Genomic DNA, 18349 nt, shown 5'->3' with positions numbered 1-18349 from the left:
GGGAGAATGTGCCTACCACCTGTTTTTCTGCCGTCTTCAGGACACACTGATCCTTTCAGAGCCAACCAGCACCTGGGGGTGGGGAAATCCTGGCAAGTCTGGGAAACCACCACCTTTCCCATCCTCAAGTGACTGCTCTTCCAGACATCCTGCAAGCACAGCTGGCTGTGGCCACCCCCACGGGGGTTACCCCCAAGGGATGCCTGCCACTGCCTCCCCGGGGCTCAGCGCCCTTCTCCCTGCCTGCGGCACACACAGTGACTCCTCCGCAGGCCGGAGCCTTCCCGTTCACACGTGGTCTGGTCAGGCAAAGCAGTTTTAAGACACGGAGAACCAGAACTGTCAAGGAAAGTTAAGCGCCTCCCTGCCAGCAACGAAAGGCACTTCAAAAGATGCTGCTCGAGCTGCTTCTCAGTGCAGTCCTCCCCAAAACTACTATGCTATCTCTGCTTTAAAAGTTAAGAGGTAGGGTTAAAAACAAAAAAAGGCATCACAGGAGGAAGACCTTCCATTCAAAGCTAAGTAATGAAAAAAAACAAAAACCAAAACTGAGAAACTGAAAAAGCATAACCAAGAAGGTGCACAGGGACAAAAGACCCTGTAGGCGTGAACCCTGCAGTGACACTTTGCAACGAACCCTTTCCACGCCAGTGGTGGACTACCTCCTTACCGAAGTAATCAGCCTTTGGCCGAGCATCCATCTCCTGCTCCAGGCGCTGGGTCAGTGCCTCCAGCTTCAGCTCAGCCGCTGATGGCCCTTGCTCCGGCTGTGGAAGGAGGGTCTGGCAGGGCAGCTTCACCTTTGTTGTGCTGGAGCCCTCTGGGTGCCTGGTGTCCGGTCGTGCGCTGCTGGTGCCCTCTGGGAAAGGTGGCTGTGGAGCATCTGGAGCCATTGGCCCACGCAGGGCCAGGCGCAAGGAGCTCGGCTCGGGGTCTGTGCTGCTGCCATTGGGCTGGTGGTTTTGACCGTGGGCCACAAAGTGGCCAGCTGGGCCAGGGTGGCTGGTGGCATGCTGGTAGTCCACGCTCGGGGCGGCAGGTGTGGAGCTGGAGGGGAAGGACAGTGGGACACCCTGGTACCACAGCTGGCTGCCATCCCCTCCGGCCCTGGGACTGCATGGGTCAGCAGTGCCTGAAAACCCCCGGGTGGGCTGCACGGAGGAGGCCGAGAAGGAAGATGACCTCTGCTGCGGCAGGGCCCCCGGCGCCCCCTTTTCCATCCCCACTGAGCGTGTTGGGGGGCTCCAGGTGTGTGAGAAGGAGGAGGATCTCTGATCCCCACCACCCCGTCTGCCCTCGCTGCCATTCTCCTGCCTGCTGCGGCAGGGCTGGGGGTCACCAGGGCTCCCGGCATGCTGCTCCCCTCGCCCCGCAGTGGCCTGTGAGCACCCCGCTTTGGGGATCCTGTCGGGCTCTGCTTCCCAGCCCCGGTGCCCAGCCTGGCTCCCCGGGGCCTCGGCACGTGCCCCGCTCTCACCGACGCCGCGCTCCCCTCCATCGTATGGCCTCGTACGCGGCCCCTCGGCGGTGGAGCCCGGGGGTGGTTTGGCACCCCTTGCCACCGGTGGGATGGGCCGGGGGGCACTGAAGGTGGCCCCTCCGTTCAAGGCGGCCATCAGCATCTCCTCCTGCTGCTGCTGCTGCTGCTGCTGGAGATGGATCTTGGCCATTTTGGTGGCGAAGACCCGCCTGGTCTCCTCGAACTCGGGGTTGTTACCGGCAGCTTTGTCCACTCGAAAAAGACCGTCCTTGGAGGCCTCGTACATGTTGAGGTCTTCGATGAACTTGCTGGCTTCCAGACCCAGGTCGTCGTACTTATCCATCCCGCCCGGCTAAGCGGGATGACCCCCACCTTCCTCCTCTTCCTCCTCCTCCTTCCCGCCGGGCTCAAGCTGCTCCCGGCCGCGCCGATCGCCCCGTCCCGCCGCGCCGCCTCACTCCCGCCGCGCCCGTCTCCGGCGGGGGCGGTGCGGGGGGCGGAGCCAGGAGGGGAGGGGGCGGGGACGGACGTCCCCGCCCCCTCCCCTCCTGGCTCCGCCCCCCGCACCGCCCCCGCGCCGCAGGCGTTCCGTTGATTGCGTGTGCGGGCGATCCAAAGATGTAATTTGCTTTTTATCCCTGTTCTCCTACAGGTAACGCTGATTTTCTCACCACATTCCCCTGGGGAGTGGCCGTACAGGGCCTGTAGCCCTTGTGGATCGTAGAATCATAGAACAGTTTGGGTTGGAAGGACCTTTAAAAGTCATCTAGTCCAACCCCCTGCAACGAGCAGGGACATCTTCAACTAGATCAGGTTGCTCAGAGCCCCGTCCAGCCTGACCTTGAATGTCTCCAGGGATGGGGCATCTACCGCCTCTCTGGGCAACCTGGGCCAGTGTTTCACCAGCCTCACTATAAAACATTTCATGTCTAGCCTGAATCTCTGCTCCTTTAGTTTAAAACCATTACCTTTTGTCTTGTCATGACGTGCCCTTCTAAAGAGTCTGTCCCCAACTATACCAAAAACCCCTCTGAAGTCATGGCCACTTGTCATGAAGTCATGGCCACCCATCATGAAAAACCAGAGCACCCCCCATGCAAAACTGTTAGTAAAATCCTATTCCCTAATTATTGTACCAACTAATCTTTATAATAGGAAATTATATTAAGTTTATATATATGTATAACATATACACACTTTCTTTATATATATACATAGGTTTTTTTACATTTTACATGCTGCGTAGGACCCTAGTGCATTCTAAGAAGGACAGCCCCCCACCTTGAAGAATAAAGGATAGCCCTGGACTCCTGAGACAACACCTGTATCCCAACCCCTCCAAAACATCTGTGAAACCCTCCCCTTGTCTGGCATCATAGATAACTGTTGCAAGACCAACTCCAGGGACATCTAGATCAGGAAAGAAGCAGATGGATGATGACATCATAAAATCATAGTTGCTTTGCAAGACAGTGACATGTGTGCATTAAGTAATGGTTGGTCAAGTCACACCTGAGCCCTTGAAAGGTGTAAGAACTGAGTGTAAACCACATTTGGGGTGTCCCAGTGTGAACAAGACACCTCGTGCCAATGAATAAAGACAACCTTGTGATGCTGTGCTTTCTATCCCAGCCTCTCTCCTCTACCTGCATGGGCCTGTTGCGAAATTTCTGTGGCAAACCCAGCTGGGGTTTCCCAGAGGTTGGGGGGGCTGCAGCAGGATCTCTGCCAGGCTTGGGGGAGAGGCTGGTTTGTGGGGAGCCATGGTGCCTCTGAGTGACTGACTGATGCAGTTGATTGCTACGGGCCCAGGCACGTGTCCTGCATTCCCAGGACTTGTTGTTTTATTCTCCCCCAGGCTCCAGCAGGTAAGGCTGGATGTTAAGGAGTGTAGAAATTCATTGCCTTTAATAACTGGGCTGCAACCAAAATGTGTCAGAGACCAAAAATATCCCCTTGCATTTTTGACCAATTCCCTTTCAGAAGCACTGCTTTAGCAACTGAGGCCAGATCTGAAATAGCCTGACTCTTTCAGAAAGTTTTGACCCTGTGTGCTTAAAATTTAGGGCACTCTGAGTCCCTGGAAGAGGTGCCAGTATTCTCACAGAGCAACCTCCAAACTGGTTTGGAGCCTCCAAAGAGGCTCCAAGCAGGATCGAGAGCCTCATCCCTGCAGCAACATCCTCGGGCTCGAGCTTGAGCTGATAAACTTTAGACTCACTAAAGTTAGCCTAGCATAGCACAGGGCTAGACAAGGGGTTTTATGGTTTCTAGGGAAGGCAAGAGGGTGGGAATCCCAGCGCAGGGCAAAGCACAGCAGTGGAGCTGCCAGAGTCCCCAAGAGTCAGGGAAGGGTGACCACAGCATATGCTGCCATGGCCTGCAAAGTTTTTAAGGGATCGATAGTGCTGGAGCTTTCACACAGTATCAGGAAAACAGTTAATCAATACCGACTATCAAACCTTTCTAAGACCAAAATGAAACAGAGCAGCAGGTGGATAAGGATATAAGTGTGAACCCCACCATCGCTTCACTCGTGGGAGAACTCTGCAACATTAGTGGACAAAGACCAGTTGAAAAGGAATTTAAACATCCCTCTTGCATCTTCGTCCCTCCTCCTCACCAAAGCATGTAAAGTTAATCAAGGGAAGGCATGCTGCTATCCAGTGACACAGCTGGTGTCTATTGTTTGTACGAGTTTTTTTCTGCAAACACACCAAGATGAGGCTCTTCAGACCTCTAGGAAACAAACCCTTGGCAGAACAGAAGTATTTGGGAATAGACGTATCTATTTTCAGCTCTCAACAAACAAACCAAGGAAGAATCTGTAACTTCCCTCAGATCATGGCTTTTTTTCCCCGACTTTCTTTTTTAAGGGTCATGCATACATTTTCTGCCATTACTTTTTATCTGACATCTGTAAGTTGTTTTTACAGTCAGACCCACAGGAGCTCACTGGTTTGGGGTGGAGGGGCAGCAGCCTTCTTGTTGAATGACTGCTCTGGATGCTGCTTCAGCAGCGATGTAAAGCACATTTCCTTCCTATACCAAAGGATCACATCAGCTGTCTGCAGAACAATACTCATGCAGATGACATGGAAAAGGCTGCCGAAGCCCTTTGGATGGGGAACGGTGGCACTGGGCTTGGCTTCCTTCCAGGCTCCACACGCATGAGCAGACACTTTGATGGCAAGCGCCTTCGCGGGGGAATCGCAGCCAAGCGATTCAAAGGCATTTTGCTGTTTGATTCGCAACGCTTTCAGCCAGCGTCAGGCAGGAAAATACCTTTTGAAGTTTCTTGCTAGGATTTATTCTTTCTGTGAGACTTGGGCTAGGGGTATTCCCAAGCAAGCAGATGATTAACTTGAACTTTCTACCAGACTGGAGATGTAATACTACACTGACTTGCGAACCCTCACGCTGCAATTAGATATGGTCTCACAGGTTTATAGTTCCTGTGAGTTTTACAGCCCACGCCTATTAAGGAGTGGAAGGGTCCACGATTGCTGTCATAGCACAGGACCAAAATCTACATGCCTATTTGAATTAACTTATTCTAAACCCCGTCCCTTGAAGAAAACAAAACAAAACAAAACAAAACAAAAAACACACATTGCTCATTTAATCTGTTTTTTTCCTGTGGGCAAGGCTTACATGCTGCATTTACTCATGCAAAATATTGCTGACAGCTTGTAACCCAGCCCTGCTCCACGTGGCAATCGCAGCTGCCCGTGGGGCGGAGGGAGGCAGCGATGTGAGGAGAAGTAGCCCTGAGCAGCGTTCCCCAATTTTGGCCCTGAATCGGTGGGAGCACCGTGGCCTTGTGCCAGGGTGGCAGAGCCCTCCGGGGCTGGCGAGGAGCCATGGGCATCGGCAGGCTGGGGCGAAGCGCTGCCTGCCCGGGTAAACAGGGAAGTTGTGAAGGAGAGCAGGGAGGGGATCGTCTGTCTTTACTTCTTGCTGCCACGTTTGTCTCTGGGCTCACGTTGCAGAGACCTGGAGAAAGTCCCCACACAGACACCTCCCAGATCATTTTTGTTTCTGGAAGAAGACACCCGCAGATTTTGAGGCACAACAACTGCCTGGGGCTGTATAGTTTTTGGAAAAAAGACAATTAGGAGGTGTCTGGGTGACAATTTATAGCTAGATCTTTCTCCAAAAGCAACTATCCTATACTCACTATTCGCAAGCAAACCAGAGGGAACCAGAGGCTGGCAGCACACCAGTTTCTCCATGGAAATTTTCAGGTCTGATTCCTGGTGCCTGTGCTTCCCTGGGGCTGTAGCTGTCCCAGGCAGGTCATTTCCCGCAGGAGCCTGGACTATACACACCACTGAAATGCCTGAGATACCTGCTCTCATGTCTTCTAGCGGGAAAGCAATAAAGGCTTCAGTGCTAGGATATAAACAGAGTGAACAATTTATAAGGCAGAAGTATTTCCAGGATGGAGCCTGGCTTGGTTCTTGCAGGAGCAAACACATCTCTCAGTTCTCACAAGGCAGCGCCGCAGCATCTCCGAACTCTCAACCGTGACTCGCGCCATGAAGTGATTGATGAATGCTCCCTCTGGCTTTCTAATAGAGATTTTTCAATGAACGTGACATTTATCTGCACCAGACAGGTGCTTTGTACCAGGAGGATGAGGCGCATGAGGGTAAATAGGATGGTGGCAGAGGAAGGATGGGGGGAGCTGGCAGCAGGAGGGGTTGGGGGGTGGCTGTGGGCAGGAAAGCCGGGCTCAAGCTGGGGGCCAGGCTGCTGGAAGGGACGCTGTGGTGGTGAAGAGCCCAGACCTCAGCTTCTGCCTTCGGAAAAGTTTGCAGGAAGGCGGCAGGGCAGGGTTGGGAGATGTTGATCCTCCCCACAGCTGCCCCCGGCGCCTCTGCATTCCTCTGGGAGGCCTTCCCTGCCTGCTGCCCATGCTGCCTGCCCGAACATTTAACCCCCGAGCTGCAGGGGCAGCCCAGCTGCCCACCGTGCAGCCTGGGTGCCAGCAGCCCCTGCCCCCTGGGTCAGGACAGAAATGGGTCCAGACTTGGATCTTCTGCTTCTGTTGCACTACGACTGACTGCTACAGGGCATGATCTCTGCCATAAATTATGCTAAAAGTCATTTCGTTAACACCAATGGCACAGAAGGGCAAGGGCAGCACTGGGAGAGCTTTTCAAACCGCCTTTCTGGAGTAGTATGGACACTGCACAGAAAGGCCTTCAGGGTCATATTCCTTAAATGACTGCACCCTGTGGTGTCATTTCAATGAGGATGCTGAGGGCTGTGCTCACAGGTGGGTAAACTGAGGCAGGGCAGGGTTCCTTGGCAGGGCACCCTGTGGGGAGGCGAGAGAAGCCGCAGGGAGTTACTGAGATGCCAAACAGAAGCGCAGACAGCAGCAGAGACAGAAAAGGCTGCGGATCCCTGAGCTGCGGTGGTTCGGTCTCCCCGAGGAAGGACAAAGCTGGGAGCCAAGTGCTCAGCTGCTGCTCTGGGGCAGAGAACGTCCTTCATCTTCCTCTCTTCAGTATTTCCAGATGCCATCAGTGGTGGTGGAGACCCTGGTTTCTCTTTGCTGTCAGTCCACCAGGCCAAACACTTGCTTTCGGTGGTGTCAGGGTTGCCCCAAAATAATGCAGGTGGTTTGAGTGGTTTTCCTACCCCTGCTTGAAAGAATATGGAATAGTTTGTTTTCTCCGTTTTCTACTAAAAGGAGCCTTTTATCAGGACATGAACTTGCCTGGAGAATTTTCCATCTCCATTTCCCTGCCTCTTTATCAGCGCATTAACACAAACAGCACCGTGACCTGTTTAACCAACATATGCGGCCCTCAGTAATCCTCAGCTGGAAGGACTCCGCAGGTCAGACGACATCCTGCCATCAATCATTGGCCTCACGTGGCTTGGTGGACTTGGAGTGGACGTGTCAGACGAAGTCCGTGCACCCACCCCATTCTTCTGCGCGTGTCCTAGGAGAAGCTCCCTGGCTAACAGATGTTTTTAGATGCTCTTTCACATGGGAAAATTGGGAAGTATATATTTTTATTGCACCCTTGCTATTTCATCCAGCCACATGGATCTCCAGGGATGGAGACGTACTTAAGGAAAATATTTATTTCTAAAAGCTCCTACGATTTTTTTCACGATACTTTATTGGCTTAGACAGCCCGACAACGCACGCTCACATTTCTGTTTTGCAGCAATTAGTAAGATTTGCTAAATACACTGTTGTGTATTTAAAGACAATTGATTTCCCTTTGTGGCAGAAAACAATTTCCTGTTACACTGATTCTCTTAATCTTCATCAGAAACAAACTCTGGCTGCCAATGCCAGAAGCACGTCACATTCCTTTATTAAATCACACTCTTTTCTGCCCCAGTTATGTGTCCTGTGTTTATTTTTCCTGACCAGAGCACTGGATCACCTACAGATGTTATGACTATCTGTATTTTGCTTCACACACCATTGGTGCTAAGCACAGTTATCGGAGAGCAACTCCGCTTGCTCGGCAGCTTGTACATCTCTTCTGGCAGCGGGAGGTGGGTGCACTGGGAGAATCTTGGACCTTTTATGCTCAGTTTTGGCAGGTGTAGAAAACTACTGGTAGATAAGGAAGTTCAGAGCACTAGATGTGACTGTGGGCCTCCCCCTTGCAACTAGCCTAGAGAGCACGCTCATATCCAAGAGAGCAAGTACAAATGCACGCATTTCCGTCCATTTAAATGCACGTTCTGCTTTGAGTTATACCGAAGAGGATCAGGCTCTTCAAATAAAAGAACTTCTTATGCCCCAGATGTCCCAAGCTGAGCGTCACAAGTGCAAGCAGAAAGAATACGGATATTTAGTTCATTATCCTTAAGCCTTTTCCATTTACATATTCCTTTGCTCAGTGAGCAATTTGGCAGCCAAAAAGAGAGAGAAAATTGGTGTGGCACAGGCAGATGAGCATCCAAGGAAAAGTCCTGGATGTTCAGTGTCACAGGGTATTTTTTATGAGATTCCTGTGATCAAAATCTCTCACAAGTTTGGCTCATGTTCACCTGGTAACAAGCACAATCATCTGCTTGAAGTTTCCAGTCTCTCACGGCCAACAGAAAGGCTTGCAGACAGAACAAGAGCCAACAGGTCTCATCTCTGCACTGTCGCTAAACTCAGGCAAAAAACCTCCCACTCAAAGACCCCAACAACTTATAAACCCAGGAAAACCTGTTTAAACTCTCTGACTACGCATAAAACTAGAGCTCATTTTGTATGGAAGGCAGTGCTGGTTTGCAACTTGCCAGAGCTAAAGCCAGACCTGAACTTTTCCAACGCACGGCTTACTTGAGTGAGATAAGTTCCACAAGACTTGAAGGTCGTGTGTGACTCGGGGCCTCCTGGGACAGATGGGGTTAGCGCATTACAAAAATCCTTTGTGGTACTGGGAAGTCACTTCATTCAGGAAAGGGAAGAAAAAAAAATCCCACCTTTCCTTCACATATCATGCAAGGTTTCTTTTATCATCCGGGCTGCAGATGAGAACTCTGATCCTGTCCCCTCCTGTGCAGAAATAATGCTCCAGTTCTGCTCTCCTCCTGCTATGGCTGGGACATACTGAAAACCGCCTCTGATCTACTGTGGTCAGCCTCGTGTTGCTTCTTTGAGACATAAACCCCATTCACATATAAAAAACCCCAACACTCTGTAGTTCCAGCAACATTTTTTTTAAGCCAAAAGCAGGCATTCCCTGGACTGATAGAAATCAGTTGGGAGTAATAAGCAGATTCACCACTTGGGTCCTGGTGATAGATCTGGCTCCACGTTCAACACTTCTCTTACAGCACAGTCCTTTGACACAAAAATCAGCTCGGATCATAACAGGAGGGGACTGAAAAAATAAGCAAGAAAAAGCATACAGCAAAACCAGTGTATGTACTTTTCCAAGTTGCTAAATACATATAAATAAAGCCAATCCTCCCTCTGTAAACTGTAATAAGGATTGCAAAACTAGAAAAAAAAAAAAAAACAAACCAAAAAACCAAAACAAAACAACCCTGTGATTTCTCCCCCTGTCCTTATTTATAGCCAAGCTTGTAGAAAACTCTTATATACTGCAAACCTCCCTAGGAAGGAACAACCAGCAGAGTGCTAATTAACATTCTTTCTAGTTCATGTTGATGGTAAAAAGTTTGGAGAATAGGAATAGCTTTCTGTGAGGCTCTACACTGAAGAAGGAGAGACAAAGAAGAGGCACTATAGGACCTGCATTATCTGTGGAATTTCTCCCTCCAGAAGAAACAAGCAGGCTTTTACAAAGTCAGAGCAGAAAAAGCCATCATTAACCAGATGTCAGTTCCGAGGCACTGCTTTAATCTGGTAAATCACTGAGAGAGCGCACAGATTTTACTTTGCACCAAACCTCCATGTTTGAATTTTGGTGAAGGGCACAGAAAAATTCAGGTCTGTTCAGCAATACCCTTGCATGATATTTATTTATTTATTTATTTAAGCACAGGTGGGACAACCTGTCTAGGGAACTGTTTTAGCTGGTGACCTGAGCTGTAACATCGTTCCTTGATGTGATGTAAAAAGCCCTGTTGCCTTGCTGCAAAGCAGCGTTGGCATGTCCATGTCATCTCAGTCACTAGAGATAATGATGAAACATGATGAAAAAACGATGAAACACCCACACCTAATGACACATTTTTCTACACAGTCATGTCTTCCAGCATATTTCAGTGCCTCCATCATTCCAGTGTCCGAGATCCTGCTCATGAAATCAACGGTATTGGAAAAGTACTTGGTGACCTTTCAGGACTTGGCCAATTTTTATTTTTCCAGAAGCAACGTTTGAAGTTTGGACTTTTTGGAAATTCTGCTGCATGAGCAATTTTGGGGTAGAAAATGTACCAATAATTCTTTTTAAAATTTTATTTTACTTAAAATAGAAATGTGATACAGACTTGATCAGTGCCATGACCAGCCTTCTATCACCTTGAGTGACAAGATGCAGAAAATGCCCCTTCCATATTGTGGATGTGTTTCTTAGAGTAGTTTGTCCTGGGTCTATCCTGCTCGGTTTAGCAAATCTCCCACATTTTCTTTGGCTCATCATTTCATGGAATAAGGACAGTGGCACCAAATCCATTTTAATGTGTGTGAGGAAGCGGTGCAATTTGACTGATCACCCACCAGCACCTTCGCTTCTAACGTCTCAAGAATTGCCTCCCAGACTTTGAACTCCTGCACTATTTAGTCGCTTCAGGGTCACACACTCTGTGGCAACCCTTTAAACAACCTTCGGCATAAAGATGCATCTGTACCGTGACACAAGTAACAACTGTTGAATAAATGAGAGGCGTCTGAAATAAATTATTATTTTTAAAAGGCTTGGTAGCAGGATACAGCCTGTGTATCAGTATCGGTCCCATCTAGGCACAGACCAAACTTGAGAGTCACGACTATCAAAAGATAAATGACAATCGTGCTTCAGAGCAGTCAGCCTTGTGAGAAGTTTCAGCAGCTGTCAGGACAACTGCACAACTCCACAGCTGGCACCTCTGCTGCCTCTCAAACATACACTTACCAGGGGATTAGCCTCTGTCAGATTTCCTGCATCATCTCTCTCCCTCACTTTTTCACCCCCTTTTTTGTATCCTCTAGACCACACTGAATTTCAGCTTACTGTAAACACGCTGGCGTGACTTCTGGCCATATGCTTTTTTGCGCTGTTGCTGTTCGCTACCTTTCCTTTTTTAGCCTGTAGAAGCCTATTCCTTATTTTGATTTCTGCCTGATTCACCAAGTGACATCTACAATTCGCTTCCTCTGGCAAGAGCAAATACCCTGCCAGTGCTAACACCAATAAACACTGTGGGCTGCTCTCAGCCCTGCAGTGACTGCAGCTTTTGTTTAAAGACACCGTAGGGCTGCCGAGCTTACAACGCCTTTCTTCATCCTTGTGAATTTTAAAAGATTTTATTTACACCAAACATGCCACCTTTCCCCCAAAGAAAAACTCTGTTAAAATGGTTCCACAGGGCGTGCTAAACTTTTAAACAGAAAAAAACCCCAAACAAACAGGACTGTGCCGTGCTACAGATTTTACTTTAAAGGATCTCTTTCACAGTCCTTTTAGGGGCTTCTGAACAGGAGTTTTATGACTTTACAACAACATATATGTCAGGCAGACACTGGAATTCAAATTATTTTAACTCCAACTAAAGGCCTGTGTTTGAATGTCTGAATGCATTCCTTTGTGGCTGAGATTTCTAGAGTCTTAAAACTGCAAAGGCTGTATCTTCATTATAAATATCCCATTTCTTAGTCATTCTTGTGTCAAAGGACTGCTAAAGAGAAAATCTGCACAAGTGTGCTCCAGGAGGAAGCAGAAATCAGTAGAGTTTTGTTGCAGAAGTAGAGACATGTAGCCTGGCATCTCTGCCATGCAGTTAGATCTTTGGTACCAAAAATGCATAAAACCAAAATGAATATTGGTACTGCTTAGCAGGTAACTCACACTGCAATGTGATCTATCTTGATCCTAGTTGCTTAGAATCTGTTGGACTTATTTACTGTTAAGAGGGAGATTTTTGTTGTTTTCCTTTGCATATAATACAGATGACTGCTGGGCTGGGGGGTTAGTACTCCCTCTCTATTTGCCTACCTAGTTCTTCTTGCCGACTTCTTCACTGGCTCATAAATGGCTGGTTTATGGGACTACTTAGTTTAATGGCTCTTAAAGAAAAGACATTCTTACACAATGAACCCTGTAATTGTCTCTTTGGAAACCCTTTTTCAAGCATTTGCTAAATACAATAAACATTTCCATGTGGATATAGCAGCAATGCAGAGCACAAATAAAATGGCCAAAAATAGGCACAAGAATGGCTGTGTTTTATCAAAGTCTAATTAATTTTTTAGAAACATGCTGGCTATTTCCACTTAATGAACCTCCCCAGAAAAAAAAAAAAAATAAAGGAATTTCAATTCAAGTTTTACCATCTAGGCACTACAAGAACTAGCAGCAGAGGCAAAAGCACACTGTCTGCCTTCCCCGCTGCTGCATTTCTAGCAGCCGACTTATCCCTTTCTTGAATACCCCCGCAAGTCTCTGAGATGGTTCATGAGTGGGAAGTAATGTCAGTTTGGTTCTGTGCAGCAACAACCGCCAGCACGTTGCTGAAGTTGGATCTCTCACGTATGAGCCGACAGAAATATGCCAGTGAGGAAGGATTCTGGCTAAAGCGGGGCTTGGCAAAATGATCTGATCTTTTTCTTGGCTTGGCTCTGAAACATCTGTGAAATGTATCAAACCACCCCATTCTGGCTACCTGCTGTGTGCCCAAGGCCAGTGATAAACAAATCCTTTTTTAAACTAAAACTCTGTAGTAACATTTTCTTATAACTTCAAACGTTAGTTAATGGTAGGGTACCCAAATATGAAATGTAGGGAGCAAAGACTGACTGCACCTAGCATTTGGTATAGCACATACTCAAGGCAGTTGTTCAGTCCTGGAATCATATTTGTGCCTCTGCATTTAGCCAAGCCAACTTTCCAATAGGATATATTCCTGAGGCTGACACTAAAACCCCTGCACTTCGTATCATTTACATTCTGTTACAATCATTTAGTTCTGTGCTTCCTTCTCATTCTCCTGGAGAATATGGACAAACAGCATCTCACTGTGACCTGATAAGAAACTAATTCCATGCATTTCTCCATCAGCAACCTGATTTTAATAACACTTCTTTCCCCACAGTTACATGAGATCTATATAACCATATCTGGTATTTTTGAATTGGTTTCATCTCTAAAGATTCCAGTTCCCTTTTACAGTCCAGCAGATTCTTCGCTATTCTTGCACTAAGAAGTTGATAAGGGCAGTCCTTGGAGACAGAAAGGCCTTTTTAATGGTTCTTCCTTGGAGATGCTTGGCTCCAAGTTCACTTTGAAGAACTAGCTCGTGGACTTCTTCAAAATTGCGGGCTGCTTGCTGAGGCACAGGAACTTTGCCACAAGCTTTGTTATTGATCTGAAAAAGAGAGACATGCAAGCAAGAAAAACAGAAGTTACTAGATTGATTTGCACAATTTCCCGAATCCAATCCAAAGCATGGATCAAACTCTTCGTTCTCCAACACCAAACTTTCCAAGAAGAAGATAAAATGCTCCATACCTCCTGTCCCTCTACTATAAAATAAGAAAACGAAACTCTGACTCATAAAACTCAAGGAAAATTGAAGAAGTGGCCATAGGAAGTCTTAGTTTTGAAGAAAGCAAGCAGCATGCGACTATGCAATGCGATGATCTTCTAAGTTTAAAAACGCGATAGTTACACAAACTGAACAATGAGAGTGAACACAATGGTTTGTCACGTGGGAATCCTGGTTCGTACATACTTTCAGGCTGCAATTTGGAGTCTTTACAGCTAAGTGATTCCTTACAGATATTCAAATGCAAGTTTCATTAAAATAAAAATATTTGTGGCTGAAAAGATATCTGAAAGATTCACCATCGCTCATGTTTAGAAAAATAGGCTTTAAGTCATTATAGGTTGCATTCATACTAAACACATGACTCGTTAAGCCAACACCAACCACAAAGACACAACCACTTGCAAGTTAACGCCTTCCTGTATGTAGCTGGTTTTCAGAGCAGCTTCCACGCTGGTTTTGTGTCAGCAGGGCAGAATCATGTAAGTAAAACTGTGTAAGACCTTCAGTAGGAAGCACCTTAATTTATAAAATTGTCTTAAAAATATATCCTGTTGTCCAGTAAGAGCAGATAACAGAGACTACAGAGCCTTACTGTGTACCTTTCTGGAACTTGCATAAAATTCATTATTACAAAAGCTTTCAGATTTATACGGAGTACTTTCAGTGGATGAATGGAAAGAATATAAATCCCACATTTTAGTAAATTAAATAATTCAAATTTTTTAATCCAGTTTAGTCAAATTACTTGCATAAAAATCTGCTGCAGGTACTACATATCTTTGACCTTTAGACATAATTTAATGAGTTTTCAATTATCTAAAAGGAACATACGTTGCTGTATACAACTTGGACATAAAAATGCACATAGCTTGGTTTTCATCTGGATTTTATCCAGGATACATGTATGCAATGCACCACGAATGAGAGAGACCTACTCCACATACCTAGTTTGTATTTTATTGAAAATAAAATAATCTGTGCAACTCTCAGAGAGAGGAAGTTGGGACAGATTTTTAAGGAACAAGATGAACTCTCAAATCATAGAGTTATAAAATCATAGCAGCTGGATGAAATCCAGCTTGGATGAGTAATTTCTGGGTTTTTTACTAGACTTTACATGAATTTTCAGTGACAATGTAGGTAGGCTTTTAACTGTTCCTACACACATCCATAACTTGGTGTCATAAAAGGCTGGCTGTGTTAAACTTGCCTTTAGCACCTCGTGCAAAGTAAATCCCCTGAAAAACAAAGAAGAGTTCATTTCTAAAGCTTTTGTGAAAAATAAATACAAGTAGTTCTTTTTGACAGGGCACTTGAGAGAAGAAATACATTCCCCAGGAAAAAAAAAAAAAAAAGAAAAAAGAAAACGGTAAAATCCAAACAGATACGGTTTTAGTGAGACTATAAAGCAAGCTTGTGAGCTCGCTGCTAGGACACCCAGTCTGTAGTTCAAAACTATGCCTGCTTAGTTAAAATGTCATTCACGGTCCTCCACGATGCAAATTAATATGTCCCAGTGGATGGAGGTTGGCAGGGGGAACCTTGCCACAAGCAGCCTGTTTGGTGCTGTTCTCCACAGAACAGACGAGCGGTCTCACTCAGCTCAGTAAATAACTGACTGCCAGCGGTCGTGTTTTCCTAGAAAGGTCGAGGAGCCTGGGCGACCTGACACTGTGTACCTTCCCACAGTGTCTCTCCTGATCTTCCCACACCACACTGCGAGCCGAGTCCAAAAACCCCCTCCAATGGGTGATGATTTCAAGCACACATTTGCAGCATGGCTGTCGTTATGTTGTAGCTATCCCAATGGAAAGCTAAACGCATTAATGCCATTCTTAAAATCAGCATCTGTGTAATAAGCATCCTATTCATATATTCTTTTAGTCGAGGGGTTAGATTCTCAGCAGAACAAATATCTTCTGCTGTGCCTCTGTCACTCTCCAGACCACTGTAACCCTCGGCATCTCCAGGTAAAAGTACCAGCACAAGAAACTGGCAGCTTTGTTTCTCTGAAAAACCACAGCAAACTGCAGGAGGAGAAGTAAGTGAGGCTTGGGTCCTTTGCTTCACTAAGGAAGAAAGCTGTTGTTTTTATATTTTCTTTTTACCTTTTTTTTTTTTTTTCTTTTTTAACATGTGACATTTTATACTACTTTGGATATAGAGGGAGCTAGAGGGAACTGGAGAGGTTATGAAGGATGAAATGAAGTCGCAGAAGACTGAAAAATAAGCACCTGGAGGCTGCAGAGAGGAATTTTCAGTTCAACTCAAATATTTTTTTTACCATTGATGCATAAGTCTTCTGAGAAGTAAAAAGAAAAATAAACATCTGTGAACTTTTAGGCCTTCCTCATACGCCAAAGCCAGAAAAATGACACCAACTTTTTTCTTATTTTATAAAAACATTATACAACCACAGCTGCTAACAGTTCTGCACCACCTAGAAAATGTGAGAAATGCTAGTCAGAAGGGTGTTTATAGGATGAAATGCACACTACATCCAGGTCAGATTTTTCACAGCATTAACAACATAGGGTATGATTAAAAATATTCAACTTTGCAGTAAGATTTAGAATAACAGACACTATGCACATTTAGTGAATCTAAGTGTCTTTCTTGCAGGCAAGATACAGATCTGTGTTCTATCAGCCAAGGACGCAGTGAGTTGGTCGCTTCTTCTGCTTTGGGTTAAATATGGAAAGACATAACTCCAGCACAGACAGGAAATAATGAGGTATTTTGTGTCAAGAGAAATGAAACCATAATGTCTCAGCAGGCAAATCCCTGGCAGCCTGAGGCAGTTTGATGTCTTGAGAAGAATAGAGTTGTGGCCCAAAGACTCAGAGTGACTGTGCAGCCTTGTGAAGAGACACAGCCTCTTCGCAACCAACTAATTCCTCCGTATGTCGAGTGTTTCTTGGCTTAATGAGGGCCATTCTGTTTTACAGCCATACAAAAACTTACAGTGTCCACAAGGCTTTAAAATATTCACATTTCTGATGATTTCTCCCTGCTCCTCTGTATTGCCGTTTGCTCTCTTACAGTAGAAAGCCAGACACACCCTCCAGGCACTGTTTTTAAGAATTATTCCCAGTTTAAAAAAGGAACCTGTCTCTCTGGTCTTCCAGTCGCTTGCTTTCTCAAAACTCTGGAAGGTGTTTACATACATCATATTCTTCCATGAATATATGACTGAGAACATAGGAGTTGCTTTTTTTCTTATTACGAGATTTCTACACAATGTTATGGCTTTGACAAAGTTAAACAGGAAAAGAAACAAAAATAATTTTCATAATGGTTGTTTCAAGGAAAATTAATTTTTATTCTTCTGCTTTTTTTTTTTGAGAAGGAAGTTTTAATGTCAGCAGAAACGTATCAGTGAAATATTTAAGCATTTTTGTGTTCAGTTGTAGTCTTAAAAACATTAAAACATTGAGTTCAGAGTTTTCCCTGTACTGCTGAAGTTTTAATTTTAAATATATATTTAATAACATGTTTGCTTTAACCACAATTGCAAAGAAGTTTCTCTAATTACACTATTTCTCATTTACGACTTCCTTATAAACTGAACACTGGCATTTAAGATGTTTGCTAGCTGTGCTTGAAGGTGAAGGTTTATTTTAAGCTGAAGCAAAGTGATTATACCAAACTTAAGAAAGGACGAAAGAAAGAAAAAAAGGCAATAGACCCACAGTGAATATTAGGCTAAGTCTGCTATCAACCCCAGCTGGCACTTCAGTCTTTCTCCTCGGTTTGGGAAAAGATGCCAATTGAATTTAAAAAAAAAATAGGTTTTTAGCAGCATTTCTCCCTCTGTTCAAGTGGACTGTGGCTGAGAGATCTGGCAAGATATGACATTATTTGCAAAGATACTTGGATTAAGGAAATCTACAGCAACACAACTTCCCCTAAAGCCAACCAGTCTCTTCCCTGATCAAAAAAAATAGCTGAACAAAAATAACTGAACTTAATCCTCATACCCAAAGGAGCTAACATAAAAAAAAAACAGTAGATAAAATGCAGATGAAATGCACTGCTTTTGCTTCCCTTACACACACACATGTGTGGGCACAGAGGATGAAGTTTTACATGACCAAATGACATTTTTTCCAGAGGTGTCATCCCCTTCAGTGCCCAGAAACACAAAAAGTGTTTAAGTTGAAACATTTAATTTAAAACATTTAAGTTTACAATGTCTGCATGGTATATTCAAGGTTATTCTTTGGTGAACAGTCAAAAAGGCAGGAGCCCTGCAGATCTAGTAGGATGTAGCTACGTAATTCCAGGCTGCCACAATGCCTGAGCATGAAGCACTTGAACGCAGACTCCATGTAATGATAAAGCTTAATGATGCTGAATACAGACTAGTTATTTAGAGATGTAGGGGGAAAAAAAGACAGTAAACTGCACTGTGCATGTGCACATACACATTTTGGAAAATTACAGGTTAACTAAATGTAGTTTTATGTCCACTCTTCTACTGGACTGCCAGCTCTTTCCCTAGACCACAAAGGTATTAGAGCTGAAGGAGAAACTGGAACGCAGTTCTAACATTAGGACAGACACCTGCTTTTTTCTCAGCCCCAATCTGCAAATATGTTGTGCTGAGATGTGCCAGAAGTTCAGCCCGAGGCAGACAGGAAATGTCATTTGGCAAAAATCACAGCAACCCGACCCAGC

At 45.6% G+C, this 18349-nt stretch overlaps 2 protein-coding genes across 4 annotated transcripts in view; both read right to left on the bottom strand.

Moving 5' to 3' along the window:
• The window catches only part of LIMD1 (LIM domain containing 1), a 34566-nt gene extending 32602 nt beyond the window's left edge, over positions 1-1964 (bottom strand). The window contains exon 1 of the mRNA XM_065830807.2: positions 671-1964. Coding sequence (XP_065686879.1) covers positions 671-1823 — 1153 coding nt within the window. The 5' untranslated portion in view covers positions 1824-1964. The remainder of the gene's footprint in view (positions 1-670) is intronic.
• Positions 1965-10367: 8403 nt separating this feature from the next.
• Positions 10368-18349, bottom strand: part of LARS2 (leucyl-tRNA synthetase 2, mitochondrial) — an 86881-nt gene continuing 78899 nt past the window's right edge. For all 3 annotated transcript variants that reach the window (XM_065831813.2, XM_071804867.1, XM_071804868.1), the window contains one exon: positions 10368-13486. In XM_065831813.2, the coding sequence (XP_065687885.1) occupies positions 13307-13486 (180 nt within the window). In that variant the 3' untranslated portion in view covers positions 10368-13306. The remainder of the gene's footprint in view (positions 13487-18349) is intronic.

This window comes from Patagioenas fasciata, chromosome 2 (genome assembly GCF_037038585.1).
Source record: "Patagioenas fasciata isolate bPatFas1 chromosome 2, bPatFas1.hap1, whole genome shotgun sequence".
In the NCBI taxonomy this organism is placed as follows: domain Eukaryota; kingdom Metazoa; phylum Chordata; class Aves; order Columbiformes; family Columbidae; genus Patagioenas; species Patagioenas fasciata.
The sequence above is the reverse complement of the archived record's forward strand: the minus strand, read 5'-3'. Positions and strand labels throughout refer to the sequence as shown.